The sequence below is a fragment of the Ictalurus punctatus genome, chromosome 1 (genome assembly GCF_001660625.3).
Source record: "Ictalurus punctatus breed USDA103 chromosome 1, Coco_2.0, whole genome shotgun sequence".
NCBI classification, from domain to species: Eukaryota; Metazoa; Chordata; class Actinopteri; order Siluriformes; family Ictaluridae; genus Ictalurus; species Ictalurus punctatus.
Window position 1 is genome coordinate 13,118,474 of NC_030416.2, and position 14,632 is coordinate 13,133,105.

Consider the following 14,632-nt stretch of genomic DNA (forward strand, 5'->3'; position numbering starts at 1 on the left):
TTTATACCATTAAGATTTTTTTAGGTAGATGCTACAGTGCAATAGTGTGAGTGGTAGTGTCAATGTCTCTCCAGGATCAACAAAGGGTCTGTGAGGAGTCTCACATGGGTTTCCTCCAAGTTGTCTAGTTTCCTCTCACTGTTTAGAAATATAGATAGACAGATTGGCTACATTAAATGCGTGAATACCATTCCATCCAGGGTGCAGTCTCCTGCCTTGCACCCAGTGTTGGATAGGCTCTGAATCCTCAGTGACCCTGAAAAAGGATAAATCAGTTAGTAAAGATGGTGAAAATACTGTAGGTAACTCTAATATTCAATAGTGGAAGTGGATGCTGGGTCATACACTTGGTTTATCACGTGACTCAAAGAAATCAAAGGACTCAAAACCCAAATTTATACCCAAATTTGGTGAATTTCTCCCGTAAGACTGGGTGGTTTGGCACCTAAGCAGATTATGAAATAGTTTAGTGTTCAGATCAAACCTTAATCTACATAAGTAACTGTCAGACCTGCCTATGCATTACCTCACTCTGTTTTACACAAAAGAAACGTCTAGCTTCTCTTCACATTCAGGCAACATTACCGTAAAGTAGAGCTGAAATAACAAAAAAGAACAAAGTTAATAATAGAGGCCAAATCTAGAATTGAAGTAAGCCTTCAGGCATTTCTCAAAAGGGACATTGCTCCAAAAGGCTTCTAGCGTCAGTACTAGCGTCATAGGGGGAAAAAGCTTTGCCATCCCTCTTTCCAACATTTGATTACATACTTGTGTCCCATTAAAACCATTCTGCATTTAAATTACTGAGGTTATCTTTATGGCATCAGGCTTTCTTCAGATCACTTGCCTTTTAACAAATTCTACACTGCCTACATGATATAAAACATTTTTTATAGATTTGCATAGCTAGGAAAGAGGAGAAGAAAAAAGCATAGATTTGTATGCTTGCCCAGTACCAAACCAAGTACTTAGCCTTACATATGTCTTTAACAGACTGTTGTGTCATCCAGAACTCCTTACAGCAATGTATTAGCTGTATCACTGTGTCTGTCCACAAGATTGCCAACTACACTGGGAACACTGAGGAGCAAGACATGAGCCAAACTTATTTCCACTGACTGCAGCCTAGCAGTGGAATTATGTTTAGCAGTTAACAGTGCTCAGGCTGCTGACAGATTAGTGTTGTTTGACAGCTAGCAGCCATGCTTTCTCATAATAGAAAACACAAATCATTCACAGGAAATATGTTGTTAGGTTTACCTCATATGCTCTTCATTTAAAGTTCAATAACGGTGCAACAGTTGTCAGAAGGTAAGTTGTAAACTTACCCAAAATGTGTTAGAACCTTAACTCATCTGCTCCAGGTGTTTTAAGCCAATAGGCTGTAGTTAATTTTATGTGTATAAGAATAGGTAATGGGGTATGCAAAGAGAGAAATCTCTATTGTAATACAGTAGTGATAAGTGTTCCAATTGACATTTCCTGTGTGTGTGTGTGTGTGTGTGTACTGTATATACTATGCATTGTGAGCATTAGACTAAGAAGCTTTTGCACTGAACTCCATGTGTCGGTGTGAACTTCTTCCTGAATTCAGACGAGAGAAAATCAGACAGAGCAGGGTTCACATTTTGGTTCTGACTGCTATCGAACAAGCAAATTGAAATTCTTGCTTTGCTTTCCCTGACCACTTCCACTCTAAGTCCTGTTCTACCTGGAGCTGCTTGTAAAACTCTCGGCGTGTAGACCGCATGCTTGCCAAGATAATAAATGTTCTGAGAAAGAGATTCTGCTGGATACTGAATTATAGAGCTTCCTAAATGTAGCAGCTTCCAGTTACATGTCCTACTTGCGGACACATTTTGGTAGTTTTGTTTTAACTTTTATGTTTTGTTCATAAAGATAATTAATAAAAATGTGGGCTTATGCATGGGTACTTGGACAGAATCACCCGATTTCAGAGGCTAATGTAAATAATTCACGCATGGTTCCGGATATGTAAGCAATAAAACACGACGGGACGCACAGCTATTAGGAAATGATCAATCAGCAGACTGGTGGGATATGACCTGAAATGAAGCAAACCCTCAATCAAACCTGCATTTTTCCCCCCTACAATAACACATCATGAAGTGTTTTGTTCTTTTTATACCACAGCAATTTGCCAACAATTGTTTAAAAACATTTATTTATTTATTAAAGAATGAGTTGTTATACTTTTTATTCATGAATAGTTTTATATTTATATTATTTAATGTTGTGGAACATTTGCAAATTAGTTCCTGTTACCTTCTTCCTACTTTTTTCTCTCTTGAAGTTAAACCAAATAAATAAATAAATAAATAAATAAGTGATACCAAGAAACTGCTAAGTGCAAAATCCCTCTGTCTGGAAGAGTTTCCCATGTTGGAAGACTTAAAGGAACAGTTTTACCTCTGGCTGTTACAAAGTCCTGACATGTTACAGTCTTTCCAAAAATGCTATATAAACACCTCACGAAAACGTTTCAACAATTACACAGAGAGTTAAAATCTGTTTTTATGTGGAGTTGTTGCTGTACAAGTCCCTGTGTAAGCTGTTTCTATAGTAACAATAACTTATTAGAATGAGCACATTAATATAAACCATGCAACCAGAGCTATTGTCAGAGCCATGCTGTTATAGAAAACACTTCCTGACCAATCAGAATCAGGCATTTAGCAGCACTGTATTATAAGAAAATGCCATCACATTTAATTCATGAGATATTGTTGATGTCTTGACCAAATTTTTGGTTTCTCCCACCCCACCCTATTTGTGTATTGTAAACAAACTTCACCATGGTAATTCTTATAATGCAGTGTGAGATAAAGCTCTCCGTTCTTCTCCTCGTCCCTGTTTGTAATACACAGACTAAACAGACTAACAGAGGAAATCCCCCTCATGCTGGCCAAGTAGATTATAATACTTTCTTCAAGAGATCCTACTTTCTTCATCCATAAAGTCAAATTCTTTAATGCTAAAAATAAAATAAAAAAATACAGATTGACCATCAAGTCAAATTATTTTATTAGAAAAACAAAATCAAATCAAAACATAATGTGTAAAAAGGAAACAACAGGGGAAAAAAAAACATTATGTATGCATAGTAAAAGATTTTGGCACAAACACAAAGTGCTTTATGATAATACTGCCTACATAACATTTTGCATAATTAGATTACAAGAAAATACTTTCATAGTCAATTTTAAATTCCAGCCCTCAGTTGATGTACTTGCTCTTGAGCTTAGAAATTGTTTAAAAACATGTCTGTAATTGAGTTTACAGTTCAGTTCACTTGACATCACATCTAGTATTCAAATGTCTCTCATCAGCATTATTAGATACTTGTCAATAGGCTCATTTAAATCATAAATAATAAAAACACATCACATTGAAGAAAATGTCATAATGCTACCCCAAAGTAGAGTCATGGCATTAGATTTTGGACATGTTTAGAAATCCACGTGTGTTTATCTGTGTGCAAATACTTTGTCTGAAATGTGATGGATTGCTGATCAGTCTTCGTGACAGTTGACAGGCCAGATATATGTACATAAATACAATAAATCGGGCACAAAAAAATGAACCACAGAGTGTTTAAAAAAAAATTATTCTTATTTTTATAAATATGCTGGTTTTCTTGTCAGGTAATACTTTTCAATAACACAGGTTAGTCTTCTTCCTTGTAAATCACTTGTTTCTAGAATTGCATTTTATTGCGATCAATGCAAACACGAAACCCAGCTTCACATTTTTTTTGGTCGGATGCACAATTCATTGTGATAACAGTTAAATGCACAATGCATTTTCTCATATATTTTTAAATGAAAATAAAGAATCTTTCATGGCTAAGCAAAAATAAACTTGTCTATATAAAAGGAAAAGAAATACAATATGCAAGTACAAAATACAGCATGCCTAACACATTCTGTTTGGCCTTCATTTAAAAAAAAAAGTTTACATTTATATTTATATTTATAAAACAAGGTTTAAAAAACACAATAAATTATTTTAAAAGAATGAGCCTTGACTGCATCCCAGTTAATCACACAATGCAAACATAACCACTGAGGTATTTGTTCATTGAGATCTTTGTCAAGCATTATGTCTGATGAAAGAGAGAAATATATAAAAGTGCATAGAAAATAAACAGTTTCATGGACGAGAAGGAAAAGAAAGTTTAGTTGGTGGTTTTTGATATAAAAAGTATAAAAGTAACAGTCTGAAATCAACTATTTGAAACTTGTTTAGGGTTTTTGGTGTTTCCTTATTAATTTCAAAGAAATGTCCTTGGTATCAAGTCACAGCAGCAATAGTAGCTCTCTTTGATGGAGTCATTTTTGTCACCTATGGAGAACCAATAGCAGAACATTCTGTTCACAATGTAAACTTTGAGTTGGGAGGGACAACACAGTGAGAGACATCAGACATCAAGCACCATGTCATACTGCTGATCTTTCTTCCTTTTGCCACACTTTGCTATAAGAACCATGTACAAAGTCAAGAATACAGCCCAGTAGCTGGCATACACTATTGCACCTATTATTAAGACTATCTTCTCAGAATTTGGAAAAGGTTTTCGTGTCTCTTGGACAATGGTATACAGGATGCCGATAAATAGAATTGTGAACCAGACTGAGATGGGGATGAGGCCAATGAAGTTTGTGACTACTGTCTTCCTCCCCGAAGTACCCCAACCGGACTTGTTTATCGTGGCTATTGCGAACATCTTTGCTGGTAGAAGACTGGACATGTATAACACTGAGTAGAAAGACATGAAGACCATGACGATGTTGCCTCGCAAAAAGCCGGCAAACGAAGACTTGATGAGTGCCACAGCCTGTACAATCAGTAGGAAGAGAAGAATGTTCCAGATGCGACCATGGTAGAACAGCTGGATGGCCGTGGCGATAAGAAAGAAAGGGAAGAAGCCAGTTATAACTGCCTCGTAGGTCATCCACAGATGGTGCTTGTGGAACCACATAGAGTTGTAGAGCCACTCTCGGAAGTATGACTTGCTCCAGCGTGTTTGCTGATTGAGCCAGCGCAGGTATGTGATAGGTGTTTCGGTCAGGCACTTGGAGCGTGCTGTGTATTTAGTAGCATAGCCAAGGCTTAGCACACGATTTGTGAGATGTCGGTCATCACCAAAGCTGCAATGGCTGCCCATGAACGTCTGATTGTACCAGTCCTCCAGAAACTCATGGAGAAGAGAGTTCCTGTACATTCCCAATGGGCCGCTGATACACTGCACACAGCCGAAGTAGGACTGGCAGGCTCTCTCAATGTTAAAGGCCATCCAGTAGCGCACGCTGCTCAGGAAGGACACCCACGATTCATATTTGTTCAGAATCTACAGGGATACAGGGACAAACAAAGTCACACATGTAAGGAAAGATACAGGTACCTAGTGTACCTAGTTCTGATTTAATATAATTGCTATACAAGTATCCTGATTATACTTCACATTTGGAAATACAGTACATGGAAATCAAACAGGGACAGCAGGAAACCTGCAGGACTGAGAATCATCATAAGACTCTGTATGGGATGCTCATTAATATACACATCAGTGTACTTAGAAAAAGTTACAATATCCTTGGTGTGTGGATACAGATGTTTTTTAAGACCAAGAAAAGCCATTAAACATAATCCACCCATCCTTTTACAACTACAACAACCATGAACAACAACAACAAAAAAAATCCTCATCAGCATTAGACTGTAGCAGAAAGATACTGAATTTAATTGTTATATGCGATTTTATTTTATCTGAATAATTTCTGGTTATATATAATAAATGGTAAACTCTTAGAAAACTTAGAATTCCTTCTTCAGTTGACCCTCTGGAGCACAGGTTCCCACCCCTAGTCCTAGGGGGACTAGGTCATGCATATTTTAGTGTTTTCCCTGCTCTAACACACCTGATTTAACTAATTCACAACCCTTCCCGAGTTGAAATGAGTGTGTTAGAATAGGGAAAACACTCAAATGTGCAGGACCAGGGTTGGGAACCCATGCTCTGGATGAATCCTTACAACACAGTGTTTCCCAATCAGGAGACATTCCAAGTGGAATCTTTTTTTGGAAGCTAAAATACCTTAATTAGGTATTGTTCTAAGAGAGTAGAGCAACAAGTTGGTTGAGAAACCTCCATATACTTGTGTGTCCAAGGCTAGCTGGTCAAAGCATGTTCACCTTAAGAGGTGGGGAATGTTCATACTGTATAACTAAATAAAACAGTAGAAGTTTGAAAGCCTAGGTACCTGTACATCTCCCCCAACTCCTCCCACCATGGGGTCTTCCTCTAGAACCTTTGCCATCTCCACTGAACAAGCAGGATCCAGCATGGTGTCCGAGTCACACACCTGGAAACACAGAACAAGCCATGCACACCTTTTAGAAACCACACAAACCCTGAACATTCATATATCAGATCATAATCTTTTTTTAAATTCCATTTTCCTCATCAAAATAGTACCTTCTATCATAGCAGCCATTACATGTAGGATTCTGTGGCAACCTGCACTCTAAGATTTTGCATCATACTGAGCTGCAAATATCCACAGTGTAATTGTACTACACTGTGTTGGATTTGGTTCTGACTGATAGATGAATAGACAGATGAATATGTTTTACTGAGCCCAAAGGGGAAATGTGGGACTCTTGTGTTGATCCACCATACTGCATTTTTTTTTGTTTGTTTGTTAGTTCCCTTATATACACACACCTTATAAACCTGTTCTTGTTACCATGGATGTTAATTGGTTTCACCTATACTTTATTAGCCCTGCCATGTTTGTGTACTTAAAGTGTGTTTTGGTACACATGATGAAGCTCAGGTGTTCCTTTTTACATTCTAAATTTCTCTGGTTTTGCCATTAGCCTGCTTATCTGGTCCTTCATTAAGGATATGTATCAGATGACCTTGGTTCCCTGTGTTTTATCCCCTGTACTGACTACGATTATTCCTGGCAAACACACTTTGAGAAGGTACCTGCATCTACCACCTGATTTCCACATACTTTTTAAAGAACATTTTAGCTGTAGTGTGACAGTATGAAAGGTTATATGAAGGATAAGTTACATACAAGGTTAAAAACCGCTCCTTTTTTTTTTTTTTTACACTGATGGCTGCACTTTTCAAATATGAAGGTTGTTTTTTGCTTCAGCTTGCAGCTTTTCTGAAATTCACATATAGACAGATGTCCTTTGTATGCTGCTAAAAGACTTTCTTTCATGCCTTTATTGGGCATGATTACATTTTTAGCCCACAAAAAACAGACTCAACATGATTAGGCATGCAGGGGTATTGGTGTTTTGTTGATTCAGTCCTGAGCATTTCAAAACACTTAGCACTTAACACTTAGCCCTTTTCTCCACATCAAGAATTCACATTTCAAATATGCTAATCACAGAAACAGGGTGGGGGTGGGTGTATTGTGCTTTTAATCAAATTAACCAGGTTTTACTTATTTCCCTTATAAAGATTCAAAATGTAGAAGTGCAGCCCATACAAAGGCATTAGTTACCAGGCCATTAGTTACTTCATTAAATCAATGTTTTTAAAAGCAGACTATTTTCTCTAACTGTGATGTCTTAGATGAACTCTCCAGCATTCAGGATTATAAAGCATGTATGCTAATCAATTAGAAAGGATTTACCCACAGTCATTTTGAGACTGTCCAAAGATACAGTAATTACATGAATTCCACCATCTTATAACATACTGTCAACAGAAAATACTCTAACATCAGTCAGTCATTTACATTTACGGCATTTGGCAGACACCCTTATCCAGAGCGACTTACACTGATCTCATTTAGACACTTGAGCAGTTGAGGGTTAAGGGCCTTGCCCAAGGGCCCAACAATGATAGCTTTGTAGTGGGGCTTGATCTCCTGACCTTCTGATCAGCAACGCAGAGCCTTTAACTACTGAGCTACCACTGCTCCTTCAATATATTAAGATCAATTGAAAATCCCTTAACTAGGAATTAAGCTGGAATCTGTCCTGAAATCAGTGGAGATCATGTAGTATCACTGGTGACTAGTCTTATTTCTGTCAGTTGGAAATGAGAAAAATGACTCAATTTACACTTCTCCCGCTCTGATAATGATGGTGGTTTTTTCATTACTCTGTTTTTCATTACTGAGACATCTAGATTGCTCTGAAACAATGGATGTGTAGTCAAAGATTAAGAGTGATATAACCCAGTGGTGCAATGAAAACACTGGGAGACCAAGAACTGCCTATCCTGCTGGAGCTCAAAGTCAGATCATCTATCCAGACCCCACAGTTAGGGAAAAGCCCACTTTGGTAGTCAGCTATGACAGATTGGTGATATGCTAAATGCAATTATCCCTGTCCACATGGAAGTCAGGCATTTCATTAGAACCAGGTGGCGAGTAGACAAAAATCATACCATTTGTAAAAGTTTACCCAAGAGTCCCTGCCATGATTACCTGTGTAGGAAAGCAACAGGCTTGACTTGCAAAAACAAGGAAATATATTTGTTCATTAGTCTGATTTCCCTGCTTATTGAAATGGTTTTAGGAAGCCCTAATAGCCAGAACAAGTTTGCTTCACTACAGTGGGTTTCCTTCAATACAGAGGTCTTTGTTTTATCTTTTCACATGAATAAACTTATGGTGTATTTTTGTAATCCTGTAGAATTTCTTGGCATGCTAAAAAGATGTTCTTAAAAATGCTGAATGTTTAAAAAAAATGAATGATGTGCTGTAAGGTCATTAAACTGTACTATGAATTTTGTACCATTTGTATTTCAATTGTAAATCATTCTGAAAAGACCAGAGGTGTGTAAATGGCAGCTCATGCAGATCCCTAATGAAGAGCATCACTGTTAAATACACAGTCACTTCCCTTAGCCCCCCATACTACAAACATTACACTGGCACGTTTTTAAACATGCACAAAAGTTCCATTGTTTTCCACAACTGCCTTATTTAACTTGGCAAGACCAAGTTAGTTCAGAGACTCACCTGCACATAGTCGACACTCTTCCCCAGGGCTTTGAAGGCTGTGTACATGACTTCCCTCTTTCCTCCCCACTTCTGCATAATGCACACACACTTATTGCTGAGCACCAGCTGAGCGACATGCTGCAGGCTCTCGGTGTATGACTCCTCGTTCTCGTCTGGCCCTAGGTGGTGGTAGTTATTTTTCCAGACATAGGTGGCTGCCTTTTCCCGGCCCATTATGTCCCGAAAGATGTCCATCATGTAGCAGTCATCTTCGTTATTCCCATCAATCACCATAATGACCTTGATGTTTGGATAGGTGAGCCTCTTAACTGATATCAAACACTTTCTCAAGTAATTGGGGTCTTCCTGGTAGGCAGCGATGCAAAGTGCCAGTGACTTGTTGAGTTTGATTGGTGTCTCCATGGACCGCCGCATGTTTCTGTGTTCTAACAGCGCAAACAAACTCTGGATGATGAGGTGAATGACCAAAATGGCTCCGTAAAGACCAAAGGACAGGTAATTGCCTGTAGTCGTGAAGAACTGATAGCCCATGATGTAGGCAGTAGAGATTCCCACTAGCAGCGAGACACCAAACAGTGTTGTCCCAATAATCCTCAAGTAGGTGACCAGGTTATCACATTTCATCTGATGATAAAAAACAATAAAAGATTTGTGGTTAGCTCATTTTATTGTGAATTCATGGAAGATTATTAAGGAACAAGCTGGCATCATTTTGTGCCTTGCCCACCATGCATCTTTAAATTCACACAAGCCTCCATCTACAGCAAAAGCAGCAGAATATTTCAGACAGTCTGACATTTCTCCCATTCCCCCCTCCTTTCTCTATTTCAAAATTTGAGTGTGTTTCATAGCCATTTGTTCCAAGTTTCCAAACTGATGCAGTTTCCCATCTGCTTGGCAGACGCTGTTGCAGGGCACCACCCTCCTGACATCATCTGTTTATATCTCTGTTGGAAGACACGAGAAGTGAATATCAGATTATTTGAATGCTAAAGGCTCTCTTTATTATTATTTCAGGGGAAGACCTCGTTTGTTAACAAATGCTGTTTGAATAATTTACTCTCAACACCCAAATCTGGATATTTTTCCACTGTAGTTTAAGTAACAGAGCTAGCTTTGCAGAGGTGGAGCTGTTATGGAGGACTGTATGGAGTATGCATGGAGTTAGCATAACTGGCACATGATATGGCCTTTTACGTCATCATGTTTACAAGACCCAGGGTGTTGACGCTCTAGACCTTCCAGGCTCCACCTTAGACTGCGACACGTGCTGCGTTAATGTCTAAAAAGCCAGAGCACGCTTCACAACCCTTTCTTTCCATCGTAAACCCTGGGTGAACCCCAGTTCTCATTTAAAAGTGCTACAACTGCCTGCATGATAAACCATGTTCCATGTCTAGATGCTTACAAGTATTAATCAAAGGAATAGTTGATATTGAAAGTAACACTGTCCTTTGTGTATGAAATCATTGCTGCTGTTGATTAACTCTGACCTGGATGGTGCAATACCCTTGTCATTGAGATCTTATTCTATTAAGTGACCAGAAGGCAATAATTTGAGAAGAGCATTTGAGAAGAGTTTGAGTTCTATCCACACCCAAATGCATCAAAACAAAACATTACACCATATCAAATCCACTATTTCCCACGTTGCAAGATGTAAAGCTGTTACATTTATTCTCATTGCCTGCAAGTGCATGTACGTAGCATTTCTTCCCAGAGATGGCGGTGTTCCAGCAGAGCTAGGGACCCTTAAGGGAGGAGTTGCAAAGCAAGAGAGTTGGATAGATGAATCATTTTCAGTTGGGAAAACTTAAACACCGGCTTCAAACGTAGATGAAATACTGCACCGTAGCTACAGTAAAGCTGCACTGCAAAACTAACTCTTTTTTGCCTCCAGCTATAGAAAAAAAGTGCACTGTTCTTATCAATCGGTGCATGTTCAGAAGGTGCTCATCACTAAGTATACTACTTAATTGTGCTTTTGTGCCTTGAAAAAAATCTGGTGCAAGTTTACAGACATGGACTTTCCTTCAGAGTTACAACAGCTTCTTTCAGATTATGTTATATTTAAGAAGCATTAACACACAGTTGTAACCAGTGCCAGGAAATGTGTGGGAAAGTACTGCGGAATCCTAATGGCAGAAGATAATTATTCAGGAGCAGATCACTACTACTATTGCCTTCCCTAAAACCGCACAGGTAAATCTCAATGCTATGAAGTACAGCACTGCAACAGTTTTACCTGAGCAATGCTTTATTTGCATGAAATATCACCATATAATGTATCAATAAAATAAACAGAAATGGACATCTATACCATCTTAACTTATTTTGTTCTTTAATGTATATTTGTGTCCTCCTTTAGAAAATACAACAAAGTTAGTTCTAGGGTAATATCTTCTAAACCTCATGAACTATTCTCTAAGACTGCGTTAACCCACACAGCTTAATGCTGCGGTTTGATATGGCCAATTTAATATTGTAAATGCCCCATCTAACTTCCATTCCAAGTAGGTTTTAATCATGTTTGCATTGTGTTGGAGTCTCTGTTATCATGCTTAATGTACAGCTTTAGCATGCAGTCATGTATCTTTTTCATCATTCAACTTTTTCGTTGATTTTGACCAGATTCGTTGGTTGAAAAACTAACGAGAGTGAAACTGCAAGCATCCATCACCAAACCAAATGACTGTCAGTTCACAGCAAGGACTTTTTTTTTTCCTTTTTCATTTTGTCCAAGTGCACAGTTTTTTGGCCCGTCCTGTCCTCAGCAGTTTCTTCAGATTTATGATAGTTTTAACATCCCCAAAGTCCAGATGTTATTGGTAACTGACAATATTTTTGTTGATGCAGAACTACAATTACATTTCAGACAATGTGTTCAGAGTAGCCATTTTAGAAAAATCTCCAAGTTGAATCAAATGTGCTGGAATTTATTAAATGACCACGTCAATGGTGATCGTATTGCCACAGACTCGTTTTAAATGAATACTCAGACTATTTGTACATGTATCATTTGCCTAGCTCTGGAACTTTGTCCATTCATTGACTTCTACTGTCTGGCTTTGATTATCTCACCTATGCTCCCACAAACTATTTCCACTGTACTACCAGGGAACAAGCATGGTGCACTTTCAGAAGCACTTCCAACTCACTCAAAAAACTTTAAGAACATCTGGTGTATGTAGAGACAGTGATCTGTAATAGGGCTACTGCTCCCTTTCAACTAAGGATTAAGCGATCATGGTTAATGATGATTGATGTTATGACCTAATCACAAGTAAAGAGCCATAGTTATTGCCATACAATCTTATCTACTTGTTAATTGTGATGGTTCAAGGACTTTTGAAGGTCGCTGCCCAAATTACTTGTGACGGTGGGGCCATAAGGTCACAGCCTAATAACCATAGCTGCTCTTCAGGATTCCTGTCACACACTATGATCACACATTTTAGTATCATGATTACATGATTTAGTATCTATGGGGGTTAAGGATTTGACATCACTGTACTAATGATTATAATGAACATGTAATTGAGAGATTTTAGAAAATCATTATGTTTAGGGGTTTTGACCTTTCTCTCTAAAACTGATTAATTTTCCCCTTAACTTCCTTAATTATAAAAATGAATCAACTAGCGTTAATTAATTAGCTTTAATTTGACATAATCTAAACATGGATTATTAGTGCCTGAGCCAACCAAATCACAAAAACCCTCTTGGTGTGTAACAGCATCAATCAAAAAAGTTATATGAAATGAGGAAAAGTTCCAGTTGCAGTTTAGTAGATCCTTGAGGACTAAGGACCAAATACTAAAATATCTGAGATGAATGAAGCATAAAAGCTTTCCTGTGTGAAGACATTCCTCTGGGTAATTTCATATTCTTGCTATGTAAACTTACTACTTCAGGGGAAAAAAGGAAGCACGCCCATGACGTCACATTCATTTTTTTTTTTTTTTTTTTTTAATTACGCACGCGCAGCACGTAACGCATCAGGTTTCTCGCTCTTTGTGTGTGGGTGTGTGGTGTGGTGGGGGCGGGGGAGTTATAGTGTTAATAGTTATTTTAAATATAGTAAAACCATAGAACTCCACCTTGGAATTAAAAAGCTAAGCACGGCTAAAACGGTGCTCGTATGAATCCAGACCAAATAAATATTTCTCGTCTGAACGAAACATCATCGAGAAAGCGTGTTGCCAGTTTGGGATTTCTTAATTTCTATATTTTAAGCATGTTGGACTGAGGGGAACTTTGACTAGTAGTTATATAATCACGGCTATATTTTGGGATCGTTTACATGGACTCTACACATCAAAATACAACAATACTGGACGTGCTAGAAGAGCTCTTTAAGGTGCTGAATTCGGATACAACCACATCGCGTCAAATTCGATCACAATTAATTGAACTAAACATTAAGTCTTGCTCAGTCAGCACTGTGTTAATTCTCGTATATTTTACACGTTTTTATTTGTAATTACATAGCACGACTTTTTAACGAACGAACTAACTAACTTTAAACGTGTTGTAGGTTTGAAATATGGCAACCTGTGGCTCAGATTAAACGAGTGCGCGCGCAACAGCAGCTGTAGACGTTCAGCTCGCGCGCGTTGTGAATCTGTACTGTGTAAGGCATGGGAATAGTGCAGTTACCAAGTGTTACTTCTACACAAGGACACCGTGTAATGAAATGTGAGGTGTAGGTTTAAAAAAACAAAACAAGAAAATGTTCGACGGAATTTAGTTACTGCATGATTCAGTGTGATCACTGCCTGATGTCGACTCCATTCATTCTACAGCTGAAGGTACTACTGCGTTTACTACATTAAGGAACAGTGCTGGTTTACACTGAAGAGGATGCGGACAAGGACGTGGATCAAAATGAGGATTCATTACCTTGAAGCAGCTACTTTGAGATGACATCTCTGTGGTCCTTCAGGATGGGTGCAGGTCCGAGCAGACTCCGTTGGCAGGGCAGCAGCTGCAGTAAACTTTCTGAGCACGAGTTTCTTGGGGGGAACTTGAGAGAAAACGTGCATGAAGTCTCCCCACGTTCACAGCTGATGATTTGCAAAGCTATAGTCTTCCTCCTCAGTAAATACGCTCATTCAGTATGATCGACAGAACTTGTGGCATCGTCCTGACTGTCATTTTTTTGTCAAATATTAACAAGGGAGAGTTTAAAAAAGTATCCAAAGGTAGGGAGGGAAAAAAGTTACAAACTGTACTGCTGGTTCAAGTTTCTTCAGGCATCACTGGTGTACAACTGTGAGATAATGCGTTATAATTGTTATTTGTAGCATGGGGCCACCCTGTGCTGCTTCCTGTAGCGTGTCCATTTGGAAGAGGCTTTTAAAACCGGCAGGGTTTTTGGGAGTTGTTTTAATAGGGGGAAGGTTCAGGGGGCGAGGAGGAGCAAATTTGTTGGAGGAGGCAAAAAGTGCTACTCATTGAAACTTCCGAACTGGTAGCACCATCCCCTTTAACCTGAGTGTGTTTTAAAACTCAAGCTTATAGAGGCTTTAAACTGTTTAATTACAGCAGTATTTTAACACTATTTCACAGGTATGTCTGTTAATGGATAGAAAGTAGAACATTCCGTA

General features: G+C 38.5%; 1 protein-coding gene and 1 long non-coding RNA gene across 3 annotated transcripts; one reads left to right on the top strand and one right to left on the bottom strand.

Moving 5' to 3' along the window:
* Positions 1-3,021: 3,021 nt before the first annotated feature.
* has2 (hyaluronan synthase 2) lies at positions 3,022-14,065 on the bottom strand. Of its 2 annotated transcripts, XM_017482409.3 has the most exons (5): positions 13,926-14,065; positions 9,751-9,970; positions 9,021-9,647; positions 6,285-6,386; positions 3,022-5,371 (listed from the first exon to the last, which is right to left on the bottom strand). In XM_017482409.3, exons 2-5 carry the CDS (start codon positions 9,751-9,753, stop codon positions 4,442-4,444), a joined length of 1,662 nt encoding a protein of 553 aa, XP_017337898.1. In that variant the 5' UTR covers positions 9,754-9,970; positions 13,926-14,065; the 3' UTR covers positions 3,022-4,441. The 2 variants fall into 2 exon arrangements, with proteins under 2 accessions (XP_017337898.1, XP_017337888.1); XM_017482399.3 differs by lacking the exon at positions 9,751-9,970.
* On the top strand, positions 6,959-14,396 carry LOC124628198 (uncharacterized). The gene is made up of 2 exons (XR_006982573.2): positions 6,959-7,011; positions 13,829-14,396. It is a non-coding gene; the product is annotated as an uncharacterized LOC124628198 (long non-coding RNA).
* The last annotated feature ends 236 nt before the right edge of the window (positions 14,397-14,632 follow it).